The following is a 13,683-nucleotide window of genomic DNA, read 5'->3' as shown; positions in this document are numbered from 1 at the left end:
AATTATATCTCTAACACCCCCTGTCACCAAGAAGAGCTTCTCAGATGCCTTCTTTCCATGAGATGAGAATGTATTGTGTAGTGAACGTTTGACATTGATGCAAACTAATGAACCTGGATTCAGCAAGCAGTACTTACAGAAATCCTATCTTTATGGCATACAGCTGCCAAATCTTAGGGACTAAAACTTTGCTCGGATTCCTAAATAAGAACATTTTTCTACCTGTCACAGATTAATCCAGAGTGTCTCTCTCTGTCTCCTTCTGCAAAACTCTCACATCCTGGAAAAATCTAGCAATCTTGACCTAGCTCTGACCCTAGTATAGAAGACTTTATGCTCCTTTAATGTAATAGAAACTTTCTGTATTGAAAAGACTTTTGCACTGGAAAATACTGTGCAATTGCACATAGTTAAAATAGGTAAAATTTACTTTTAAGTGGATCAGTTTCTATGCTGTCTCAGACCAGTAGGCATTTCAGCCCAGTATGCTGTTTGTTGCATACAGCTCATTATTTGTTTTTCCAGAGGAAGGTTATGGGAAATACTCTGGAAGGTATGGGGAATACACTGGACAGTAGTAGCCCTTGCAGGCAGTGTCATCTGACTATGGGTGTGAATTTATTTATAATCAAGCTGAATATAAACGGAGCTTAAATTATAACATCAGTTGTAAAATTTTGAACCTTCAAAATTCTTAATTTTATGTTTGTAGTTTGTTACATACAAAATGCTGGAATAAAACTATTTACTAAAACCCATAAGGCAAAGTATACCAAGTAAATTATAATACAAATCAGCAATACCATGAGAATAAAAAAAAGAAAGAAAAAAAACCCAAAACAACAAAAAAACAGAAACAAAAAAATAACAATGACAATGAACAAAACAAACAAAAACCCAAACCAAAACAGAAACAAACAAAAAAACACCACAAAGACTTCAAAATAGGCTTTCTAAAATGTGCTCTATGGATATTCAGATGATGGATGATGCCTGGTGATGTGTGTCTATATAGACATTCCTCCTTAGGAGCTCTGATGGTTGTGGGGCATTCTAGTGCATGTGCTAGCTATGTCTGATTTATCAGCACAGTGTCACATCTCTATATAATTCTTGGTCTGATGTGTTGCTAATGGACTCTTTGAAGGAGCGTTTAACAAAATAAATCTGTTAGTGCAGTGAAGGAGGAAACTGTGATGCCCATATGAAAGAAGGATAAGTTCATGACATGGGAATAGAACTTGAAAAGCAAACGATCTGCTGGACCTCCTTTCAAGACCTTCAGGTTTTCCGTGCCAGAGGATAGGGATGATCTGGGAATCAGAGTGGGAGCAATAACCTGGCAAAAATTGCCAGGTGGGTTACAGCTAGGACAGTAGAAGTTGGTAAGAGTGGAGTATGTTCTTTCCTGAAGGAGAATAGGGAAAGATTTTAAGGTACATGCTAATGATTCAGACACAGAATAGAGGATTATAATATTTCAGGTAGACTTATGCAGCTGCTTCCAGGGCCCTGGGTTTCTCTGTTGTCCTCTGCATCTTGATTGAAGGGGCTGCTAATGTGTACTAGTGTGAGTAACTGACATATTCCTATTTGTGATCCTCCTAGATTGTTTCCAAGAAAAAAAAACAACTCAGGTTTTCACAGAAATCATGAATTTGAACTTTTTCTGAAGGTCAAATTAATGTTTAAATTTACTTTACATCAAGTTAAACAAAAAAGCAAAGTAAGTGACACTAATCTGTCTTGCTAGCTTTTCCTTTGTGAGCCCAAAGAAGCTAGTCCAAACCAATGCCACTTTTTGAGGATGTTATGCTTGTTAAAAAAATGCAAATACCTTCCTAGAGCTCTGCTTTGTCCTTTGGTGATACCAGGACTTCCTTCTACTGTAGAAATCAGGGCATAGAGTTCATAAGCAGTAAACTATCTGAAATGTGTGGGATGGTCCATTAAATGTTTATTTAAAGAAAACAAAAAAAGAACAGCAAACCAAAAAACCCTGCCTGTAACTGTATGTGTTTTCATGAGACTTCACAATGGACATTAAACTTGATTTCCTCTTTCTTGAATTTTCTGTGTTATTAACTACATTCACTTTAATCTGAAGAGTAAGCACTATCTGCTTATAAATAAAATGAAAACAGGGAGACAGGGACTTCTGGCTGATGTGCTGCAAGCCAAAGGTTAAATTCCTCCCCTACCCGAAACCTAAGTATGATCTTCTTCCTGTGAGAATGAAACGACCAGGCAGTCTTGAGGTCACCAGCTCTACATAAAAATAAATAAAGTCTCAGAAGTAGCTGGATTTAGTTTCAGGTTCTGTGTTGAAATCCTCGTGGCTCTGAGATGGTGAGTAGCTTTGTATTACGAAGTTCAGACCACACTCTTTATTGATGTGACTGATTAGATACTCAGAATGAGGTAACTATAAGGCACTTGTTAAAATGAAAAATTGCGATATGAAAGCATCAGGCATTGTTTGTGATGTTTGATGAAACAAATTACCTCTTTATGTATGAAGAGCACCTCAAAATACATTCATTCTTCTTTGGAAGGAAAAGCACTGATTTTCTATTCTTGTTTTTAGTATTTTTTTCTATTCTGTTTAATATTAATTGCTTTAAAATTATGAGCCTGCCTTTAGCAGCACTAACACCAGGAAAAAGAAAACCCCAATATGAGCATAAGCCTACGGCAAAAGTCCTTGGCTTTTAGATCTCTTCTGTGCAGAGCTCTGGCTGTACCTGTCAATCGAAGTGATTATGGCATTGCCTCAATGGCATAGGCCCATTGGGTACAGGGCATTTTCTGATCCTTGTTTTTCCACTGCTAGTGACACATATTTTGAAGCAAATACCATCCATTGTTTAAGCACAGAACTTGAATAAGCTGATATAGGACTTGCATAATATTTTTCTTTTATTCCTATTTTTCTAAGTGCTCAGAGAGTATTTGACCAAGAGGACCTCAAGGCCAGATCCTCTGCAATGCACAACTGCCAGAATACCTGAGAAGTGTTTTAACCAAAATGAATTTAGATTTTTCTCAGGGCTTGTTTTTTTTTTTCTTTGCTGCTGTATTTTTGCTTTCTGATAAATTCAGCTTTGCTGCCATCTTGTGTTAAATATTTTCCTTGGTATTTCTCAGTGAACTTTGTAAATGTGTTTTGTGTGGTGGAAAATGGTTTTCTTCAAGTATTGAGGATGAAATTTAAACAGTTTATAGTACATTCTCCTGAAATGCTCTGTAAACTGGTCTTTATAATTCAGGCATAAGGTGACACACTGAAACTTTCTCCCGCTAGTTCTTTTATTGTAATTTTGGTGTGCTCTAACATTGTGATGTGACTGCAGTTTTGCTAAGCGCTCATACTACTCCTGCAGTACCTCTTTAGTTGAAAGGGGTGGGTTTAGCATCAAACTTGTACTTACAGGTTATGTTAATCCTTTAGACTGAAACAAACCAGAGTAAGCACAGGAGTAGTTATGCTGCTGCATCTGAAGGAGTTGTATTTGAGGACACTGATAAATAACTGGATCTAGACTGTGAGCACAGGCTTCACATAACTGGAGCCAGAGCAGAGCCTTAGTTATAATTTACTTATTTTATGCTCTATTCATAAAAAAGCAAGATTAATTTTCTTTCTTTTCTATTATAGAATTCTTTCTAGAATTATAGAAATTTACAATTATAGTCTAAAGTTATAGAAAATTATAGAACTCTTTCTATCTATTTATGCAAGTGGAGCTTCTTAAGACAAACTGTTGTATTTGGACCTTCCTCAGAACCACCTGAATTGGTGGTTAACCAATACTGGTTAACCAATAAGAGACTTTCAAGGTCAGGTCCTTAGCTGAGATAATGATTTCAGGTGGACAGACAATTTACACAAGCTGTGGAGCGTTCCACTTGACTATGTTACCTTCATTTGTTTGTTAGGTAGTGGAATACAGTTCAGGAATTCATACCCACTACAGAGGCCCCCACAAAAACTTACTTTGATGTCCAAGGATCTTTTCAGTTCTTCAAGCTCCGTGACCAGTTTACTGGACAGCTGTTGGCCCACACCATCTCTGCCTGAGGCCAGCGTTTCAGCTGATCCTGCAATACCGGAAAAAAACCAAGGGCAAAGTCCTACTTCCAGCCTTATCCTTATGTTTGCATTTGTGCCAGCACTGATGGTCTGTTAACCTTGAACTGCTTTAACTTACTAATGCAGCAAAACAGCAGGCAGATAAGCATGACCTCAGCAGTCTCTTAGAGAGTAACAGGAGAGAGGAGGCAGAACAATTTAAGGACACTTCTCCAAGTAGGACTGAGAGTAAATGTAAAGAAAATATAAACACAGTAAAAACTACATTTTTATGCTGTTCCACTTACTGGTAACACAAAGCAAAGTGCATTAAATATGAACAATGGCATTTTTGTTGCCTAAGTCTAGACTGCTTCAATAGTCAATGGAGAGAGAGAAATGTTTCCATTGGATCATTCGTCCCATCCTGAGGGAGAAGTCTGGAAAAGGAAAAAGAATTATGCTCCTGAATACCTGTGGTTCTTTACTGATTTAGGAGGCAGCCTAGACATCCAGTTACTTAGCCTAGATGATTAGCTTTTTAGTAGTGTAATATACTAAGAAAAATCTTTCCTCTTGTTAGAACTTATGTTATTGTACATACAAATTAATTTATCTTTTTTGTTGTTGTTTTATTAACTTTTTTTTAATCTAAATTACCTATACAAAGAGAACAGTCCCTGATAAGAAATTAAATGCTTGTTATTTACAGCAATGTTAAAACACTTTTAAAATTTAAAGCAGAGTAAGTTACAAGGCTTTCAAAACTAAGAGATGGTGGGAATGCATTAGTTCAAGAGCTAAACTCTAGATGCTCCTTTTACTACTTGAACATTGTTTTAAAGCAAACTTTAAAAAGACTTTTCAACTGGATATATGTAGACTTCAGTGGTTCTGTTGGAGTCATTCACAGACATACCAGATAGAGTTTGCATTTTGTTCAGAGAAGGAAGAAAGAGTCTGGATTTCTTGTGTTGTACTAAGCTATCCAAAACATAGTTTCAAAAGTCTCATTTGTGGAAAATAAGTCATAGCCCAAGCAATTACTATGAAGAAAGTGCAAAAATATTTTGAGAAAAAAACCCTTGAACTCTGAAAGTTTGAACTCGGAAAATGAATACTAGCAAAGACTCCAGCTGAAATACTGGATAAAATGACTATGACAGTGAATTAAATTATTATGTACATTACAACTTCATGATGCAAAAGCTGTTTAACACTTCTTTCTGTTTCTTAAGTTCTGACCGTGGATTCGTTCTCAGCAAAGCTGTGCTTTTACGCATAAAGTATAGACTGTTCCAGGAGTTAAAAATGTATAATGCTTCTCAATTTTACCTTTTCAGCTCTTGGCCTTTCTTCAAGGATTATTTACATTTTACCATGAAGGATATGAATTGGCTCAGGAGTTTGCACCATACAAGCAGCAACTGCAGTTCAATTTGCAGAACGTAAGGATGATTTGTATTTATCCCATTTAATTTGCTAATTTAATTTCAGAATATTAGACTCGTAGCACTTTATTGAAACTCTTGCAATGTTTTAGTAAGCTGAAATCAAACTAATATACAAATAGGTAAAAGTTATTTTTATAAGGTTAAAGTAAGATTCCTGACAGCAAATAACTTCGGAAAAATTAATCTTCAGATAGTTAATTCGTGATTTCCAGATCAAAGTTTTGTGAGGAAGGTCAAGAAAAACAGGACAGCAACCAAGTCTTTGTTAGAAAACACAGTAGTACGGATAGTTTAAACTTGTATAAGTGCTTTCTTGAGAGTGATGCCTCTCTTCTGGAGTAAGTGAAGGTACAAAAATGCTCAGCTGGTATAGAATGATACAGTTTGTCTGGCTGTCTGCTAGCTTCCCACTGTATATAAAGCATACTTGGGAAGCCCTTCTCTGGCTGCTCCCTGGGCCATAAAAGAACTGGTGGGATGTTCTTCCACGAGCAGCTCTCACAAATGTTGTTTCACCTGTAGAAAGAATCTCTTTTTTTGTGTACGGAGTTACTCTCAACTGAGCAGATAGATCTTTTGCTATAGATTGGTCTGGATTTGATAGTCTGAGCCATACAAGATCCTATTTTGGGCACAAACTATGCCCAAAAATTTCATACCTATTAGAGATAACTAAAATGCATTTAATCAACATACTTTTCCACTCATTATAACTTCTGTATACAAGTGAAATTCAGCATATTCATATTGGGCCAACCCTGTAATTTTCATGACAAGTAACATCAAAGTCCGGAACAGAATTTAAAAAAGAAGTTAAATCCATTTTATTCTTTCAAGAAAAGATACACCTGACAGAAATTTTTGTAGCTCTACTAGAGGCAAAAAAGCTACAACCGCCTAGAATACCTGACATCAGCCTTAGTGGAAGTGCCTTGGCCACTGAACTTAGGGAATATGAAACAGATCTGGAAGTACAAGAACACTTTAACTGTGCTCAACTGCTGTTCTCTGTGGGTTACTGGAAAATAAAATAACTGACATTTTCCCTGTAGCACCTTGTTATTAGAGAGGCCTATGTTGGCTCAAAGTTGGAAAATTACTGTTAATGTAGATCTGCATTCTTAGGAGTACTGCACTCTTCCAGATATTGCTGCACTTAAACAAGTTCAGCAGAAGACCTCCACAACACCCTTCCCTTTTATGTCTCGTTGTTCATACATAGGTATAGATTCCATTTTAAAAGCTGCTTGAAGACATAAGGCTAAACTTCCTAGATGATTAACCTTTTCCTTTTGGATCAAAATGCAAATATTCTCTGACTGTAGAGCATCTCAGCCCCTTGTCCTTTCAAATTATGTGTTTTCTACTTTGTTTGCTACTAAGACTCTTTCAAATATAGGCACAAGAGGTCAGTGTTGTTGCACAGCAGTTTCACTGAAAGGGTGAAAAATGCACTTCAGAAATTTATTTATTTTAATATGGCAAGTTCTAAGAGGAGCATGAGTCCATAGTGCAGACCAAAACTGACATTGTAAGTCGTAATATGTTGGTATCTTCTATGCACATATCTATAAAAGCAGAATTGTTACAGGATTTTTTTTATGTCAGCGTTACTTAAGATATAGTTAAATTTAATGTCTTCTGAATATTATATTAATGCAACTTGTTATTGTAAATAGACTACAGAGATAGGCGAGATATAAAGTTAGGCAGAAGTATCAATGTATTATGATTATTTTTGTTCATTGTATTTATACATTTGAAAAAATATACACATGAAGAAACAGTGGGATCAGTACATCATTAACTCCTGCTAGACAGAAGTATGAATTCTGCCTCCAGATCTAGATCCACAACTTCCTTTAGCCAGCTGGGCTCTCTTCTGACTTGCCATTCATAGCATCACCCAACCTCAGACTGAAGTGAAACAATTTATATAGGGAAAGACAAACTGCAGACAGGGAAAATTGTGTTCAGCCTGTCTGTTAAAGCTGCCAAAAGTACTTCTCACCACTGCATTGTGTGTTCAGGTCTTGGAGAAGAGTTGACCTGAACCGCTGTTTCTGTTCTTAAATATGTCGTACTGGTTAGAGCAGGAGTGGTAACAGCCACAGGAGTAGGAGAGTAGTGGTGTTCTAACGTGACCTGTTGTCACTTTAACTGTTTCAGCTGGCCAGTGGTGTACTTTATATGTCCATTTGGCTTTGTTTTCTATAATTTGATTCAGAGACCTGGCTGCTTAAAAGTAATTAAGGACTTAATAGACAGACATAAGCTCTCAACATGGGAACATTCCTTCAATGACATGTCCCTCTCAAAGGTCTCAAATCTGAAAAGTTAAGAGTAGAATTTTACTTCCTCCCTAATAATAATGTTTGTCTTCAAAAAGGAGATTAAACATGTATTATTATACTATAGCACATCTAACTGCATGAATGGCCCGTGAAAAGTGGAAAGTATTCACTGATGTATGAAGTCCTGAGAGTATCTTTCTGACTAGTCAGGATTAGAGTCCATAGATGATTTTGTAGAAACATTACCGAAATCTTTATTTTTTTCTATGACCTGTAGGAACAGAGTGTTCAATATCTGATATATTAAGAACAACCTATCAAACCTCTGGCACCTCACAATAATTCTCCTCTACTATACCATGCTAGGTGCAGGGAGGGAAACCCTAGCCTCACTGAATTCACATGCATATAGGTATTAGGAAGTATGGAAAACACATCTTAGTGCTGTAATTGTTTCCTTTGCAAGATGCCCGGTTATACACATGATATTTAGGATAGAAACAGTACTTCCATGCTTTCGGCACAGTTCTGCCATTTGTGAACTGTTTCTTACATACCATATTTTTGTTATACTAAACTATGGTGTTTGCATAGTCCTATCAAAAAACATTCATGACAGCGCCAATAACCTGACTGTTCTGAGCATCAGCACTTGTGGTATTGCTGCAGATATGGATACACAGTACATTTGTCGCTTCCATGTATGGAGAAATCACAGCTGTCTGGATACATTAGCCTGGCTTTAACCCAAACTAGTGTTTTCTGCACTGTGCTTCAGGTGGTTCAATGAGTCTTATTACTTCAGGTTTCAGAATAAGCTGTCAGCAGCTTCTAGTTTAGCCAGGCTTCTGTCTGAGAATCCTAGAGTATACAGAGAGAAAGCCTACATCTGTCTGCAAAATACTGTGTAAGCATACTGAAAGATATGAAATGGCTCCTGTCTGAGGTTAGTGACCTGCAGAAAGAGGAATGGTGCTATTCTCAGCTACATTTCCTTTACACTTGTGTACTTAAGTTGAATTCTTCATTAGTATGTTATTCCTAGGCTTCTAGAAGTGAAGAGTGTTATTCTTTATCGCCTTTTTTTTTTCCTTTTATGTCTCAGGGAAATGTTTCTGTTGGTCTCTGATACAGTCTATTTGGCATTATTAATAATTAGTTCTTCATTGTTGTTTCTGTACTTGTATGAGATAATGTGGGGTTTTGTTTGTTTCCTTTTCCGGGTATTAGACTCGGAATAACTTTGAAAGCACTAGGCAGGAAGTGGAGAGACTCATGCAAAGAATGAAATCAGCCAACCAGGATTACAGACCACCAAGTCAATGGACAATGGAAGGCTATCTCTATGTGCAGGAGAAACGTGAGTACAACAGATGTATCTTTTGATTTGATTTGAAAGGCGAGAACAAGGATATGGTTTAGTTAGCAGGACAAATCAACGGCTCTGTGTTTGAATGGCTGCAGGCTTCTGCTCTAGTTACTTTCCTAATGATTGAAAAGTTTAAAAGAAAAATAAGGGTTTGATTTTTCAAAAAGCACTCAGAGTAGCTACAGTCAGATGGAATGGTAATCAAAACACTTGTAAGCAACTCAACTCCTGCTCTCTGGATCCTTGTGGGAAGGTCCTTGCTGTTGTTTGCCCCAGTGGCTGGCTGGCTGGCTGCCCTGTGCCTTGCTGCAAGCTCCCAGAACTCTGCTTTGACTCCCTCCTGTCACCTAGACTTTCCCTGCATGAACAGGGCCTGTAGTTGAGACATCAGGAGCATCTTGTGCCAGGGATCTCCACTGACCCAACCATCTTAAGACTAAATGAGCATACACTTAATGGGAATCAGTGATGTAAGAGAAAAGTCATCTAAATAAAGTCTTATATTAGTTAACCTCATCCGCTTTTACCCTCAGTAGCACTGAAAGTTTTAAGAAGACCCTCTATATTTTAATTGAGTAATAATCATAAAAGAAACCTGTGTTAAGTGGACCAGAGCCTTACTAATGGGAGAAGGTGAAAAGCAGTGAAGCACTGGGCACATGCTGTGCTTCATTAAATAGTGAGAGGCCAACTTGACATCCTCTTACTGAAAAGACATTGGTTTATTAGTTTATTCTGGAATAACAGTGAGAGGATCTGTAATCACTGTGCAGTAGGGAAGGTACTAGTTGTATAATTCCTTGTCATGCAAGTTTATGTTCCTACAACTGTCATCCTATAGGTTCTTGTCAAATTGTGGGTCACTGGGTTAAATGTTTGCTATTTTTGAAAGTAAATTCTATATGTATTTATTACTGATATACATCGTGGTAATTTTTGAAAAAAATGGTACTGGCTACAACTGAAAATTGCTTTGAGAGTGCTCAGCCTTCTTATATACGCTAAAAGAGAGAATGAATTGCCATCAGTGAAAAAATTGATTCAGAATAATTACAGATTTTGTTGTGCTAAGTGGAAATAAAATATAAGAGCAGAACAGCTAACTTCTGTGGGTGCATAACCAGTTGACTTTTTGAATCATGATGTTACTTTCCTCCAAAACACAGGCAATGGGAGAGCTTTCTTGAAGTCAACATAGCAGTCCTTGTAAATTCCCACATCTACATTTCTGAATTGTCAGACATCCAGCTAACATGATTGATGCAGTCTATCATATGACCATCACCTTTGTGGCTACATTTAGAAGGCAAAGCCACTGTATCTATAGTAAAACTACTAGATTTGTTTTCAACACCTTCCATTTTTATTTAACTCTTTGCATTAAAAAAACTAAACCCCTTAAAATACATTTTTTAAGGTTAAAGCTCTTTCATTTTGTCCTGGTTCTGGCCAGGGCAGGATTAGTTTTTTTAGTTATCCATGAAAGGTATGGATAGGACCTGGAGATTATAGTATACTACCTTATGTCATTTTCCAGGGAGATGGGAAGGGATCCCTTTTGGGTCACATAGTGTGGCAGAAGAAGCAGTCAGGTATTGTCTGGTGTTTCCACGTGATGAGCACTCACACAGGAATTGGTTACCTCTTGACCACTCTGTTATTAATACTGTTGCTATTACTGTTTGTTTTCTTATTTCATTGCTGTTTCTAGTAAATTGTTCTTATCTCAGCCTGTGATCTTTACCTTTCATTCCTGCAATTCTCCTCTCCATCCCTCTGCAGGGGAGTTAGGGGGAAGGACGGGGAGTGAGCAAGCAGCGCATGGGTTTGGAGTATTTCAGTGGGAATGCTAAATTGGAGAATGCCATTCTTAAATCATGACACGTTTTTAAAAGAATTAATGGATCCATACATACGGTAGTCTGAAAAAAATCAATGTCATGTTTTTCCCATGACTAACTCTCATTGAAATGAATTGGAAAATCACATGTGGGTTGAAAGTCTCATCTAGTCCTTTTCTATTCAGAATTTACACAAAAGTTACAATACTGCATTTTATATATATATGTGTTTTTTTCTCTGCTTTGACACCTCCATTTGTTATAGCTTTGCAGAAGGGGGCCATATTATAATGCTAGGCTCTGAAGCATAATACTGTCCAAGAGGAAAGAAGTGTTCTTCCTTCTTGTTACGTCTTCATGTAGCCAATGTGTTTGGTCTCTGGAGCTGAGTACTCAAACTGTGTCAATGCTAGTAAAATAAATGGAACTGTTCCCTGCCACTGAGACAATCTTGGACAAAATATCCCACCCTCTGTGCTAAATTTCCTATTCTTAAAAATCAAAAATATTTTTCCAAGTTACCTGTGCTACCTAGTCATGGTAAATGCTGCCATCACTGTTTATTAACCAGTGCGGGTATAGCCATAATGTTCCGGCCCAAGGGGGAGCAGTCAGCACACTGCAAAAACTTGAATTATCCTGTCCTCTGAAGTGCATCACCCCTCCAGACGTATCTGTAAGAATCTGGGAGCCTGTGTTTTTCCTCTGCTACATTAAACTTTTTTTCCCAGAAAAATGTGGGAGATCTTAGCTGTATTTCTAGGATGTGGAGAGAGTTCTCGAAATGGTGAGAGAATTTACTCCATGACCTCACAGTGAAGAACACATTATAAATGCCTGTATCTAAGCTGCATTAGCATAGACCAAGTTTAAAATACCATTGAGCTTAAGATCAAGAGGGTTTTGTGTTTAGATTCACAGCAGTGCCTGAACAAAACTCTAGGTAATCCAGGAGTGAAAATATCTTCTGCATCAGAGATCCTGTGCTTTGCAGTAGGATTAAGAAGTAGTGTGATGTGACCTCTCCAGGATCAGGCACACATCCACCTGGGGATTGTTGTAGATTTCACTTGTGGCCATCTAAAAGGAAGAGTGTTGAATCCCTAAGTACAGTGTACTTTGGTATTGTGAGCATGTGCAACTCTCCGTTTGTGGACATGGTCATTATGCACCACTGCTACAGTCACCTCTTCCCCAGCAAGACCCCCTCCAAGGCATAAAAGGCCAGTGTTTCTTGCTGGAGGTGCCACCTCCGCCACCCTCATCCCGCTTTATCCCTTCATCTCTAAACCAATGTTGTTTTAGACTGCGCAGTTGCTTTGCTTTCTTTCATATAATGAAATCTCCTGTCAGTGTTCAATTGTGTAAGATTAAATTTACCTCTGAGCCAATGCCATTTTACCCTAAGGTAACAGGTAGAAGAATAACCTTTGTATGACAGTACCACGAGTATTTGTTACCTTTGACAGGAACTCTGAAAATAAAGGAAAATGCACTCCAATTTTATGAGTTCATCCAGTTTTCTGCATTTAATAACAGACTTCAAGGTTTCCTTCAGAGAAAGTGTGTAATACTGAGTTGTGTTTCACTTGGGTTGATAAAATCTTCAACTGTATTTCCTAGCCAGAAAAATCCTCAAGTTCTGTTCTTTCCTGTTTCCTGCCTGTTTACCCTAATAAAATGCAGTTACCTATCCAGTTGCCAAAGAAAATCAGTCTGCTGGAACTTTATTGGGCAACCTTATTAAGCTGCAGTGTTTGAAAATTATACCTGAACAACATGTTCAGATTAAAAAATTAAGAGAGTCTTAGATTTTGTAGGCTACATGTGGATGCTGCTTTGTTTTATTTTTCTCTGCTAACTGCAACTAAAATAGCGATAAAATGCTAAAACAAATACTTTTAATACTATCTCTGTTTACTCTAGGACCTCTTGGATTTACATGGGTAAAACATTACTGCACTTATGACAAAGGAACAAAAACTTTTACGATGAGTATAGCTGAAGCCAAATCTGGTGGAAAAGTGGTGAGTTGCACATACATGATACATACATGAACTATATATTCCATCTTTTATATTAAGCATTTAAGAACTGTTAAAGAAAAAAAATATGAACACAGCATAAGGCTGTTTTCATAGATGAAGCAGTGCATGTCTTATTACGCATGGATAAATTTTTAAGTAATATTTCTTTTAAAACATATATAAGCCTCATATTAACTAACTTCTCTAATGTGGTCATTGCAAATGTGTAGGAAATCAATTGCATTTGCACAGATTCGTAGAATGGATGAGTTTTGGGAGGGGACTCTGGAGATCTCTAGTTTAAACTCAGTGCAATGTCAACCAGTACAGGCTAGTGAGGTCTGTGTCCAGTCAGGTTTTAGATATCTCCAAGGATACAACCCTCTGTGACCAACCTATTTCAGTGTTTGACTGCCATAAAAAAGCTTTTTCTTAAATTGAAATGGAATTAATTGTATTTCTGTTTGTGCCCATTGCCTTCTGCCCTTTCACTGGGCACCACTGAGGAGAATCTGACTCAGTCTTCTTCACTCCTTCCCATCAGGTATTTGTAGATTAATCACTGATATGATCCCTCTTCTCCAAGCTGAACAGTCCCAGTTCTCTCAGCTTCTTCTCATATGACA

General features: G+C 37.4%; 1 protein-coding gene across 1 annotated transcript in view; it reads left to right on the top strand.

The window, feature by feature from the left end:
• ARHGAP42 (Rho GTPase activating protein 42) overlaps positions 1–13,683 on the top strand; it is a 147,338-nt gene that overhangs the window by 101,904 nt on the left and 31,751 nt on the right. Inside the window, exons 7-9 of the mRNA XM_027639841.1 lie at positions 5,416–5,520; positions 9,051–9,180; positions 12,957–13,057. Coding sequence (XP_027495642.1) covers positions 5,416–5,520; positions 9,051–9,180; positions 12,957–13,057 — 336 coding nt within the window. The remainder of the gene's footprint in view (positions 1–5,415; positions 5,521–9,050; positions 9,181–12,956; positions 13,058–13,683) is intronic.

Source organism: Corapipo altera, unplaced genomic scaffold (genome assembly GCF_003945725.1).
Source record: "Corapipo altera isolate COAL_440 unplaced genomic scaffold, ASM394572v1 0, whole genome shotgun sequence".
In the NCBI taxonomy this organism is placed as follows: Eukaryota; Metazoa; Chordata; class Aves; order Passeriformes; family Pipridae; genus Corapipo; species Corapipo altera.
This window is presented reverse-complemented; position numbering and strand designations above follow the sequence as displayed.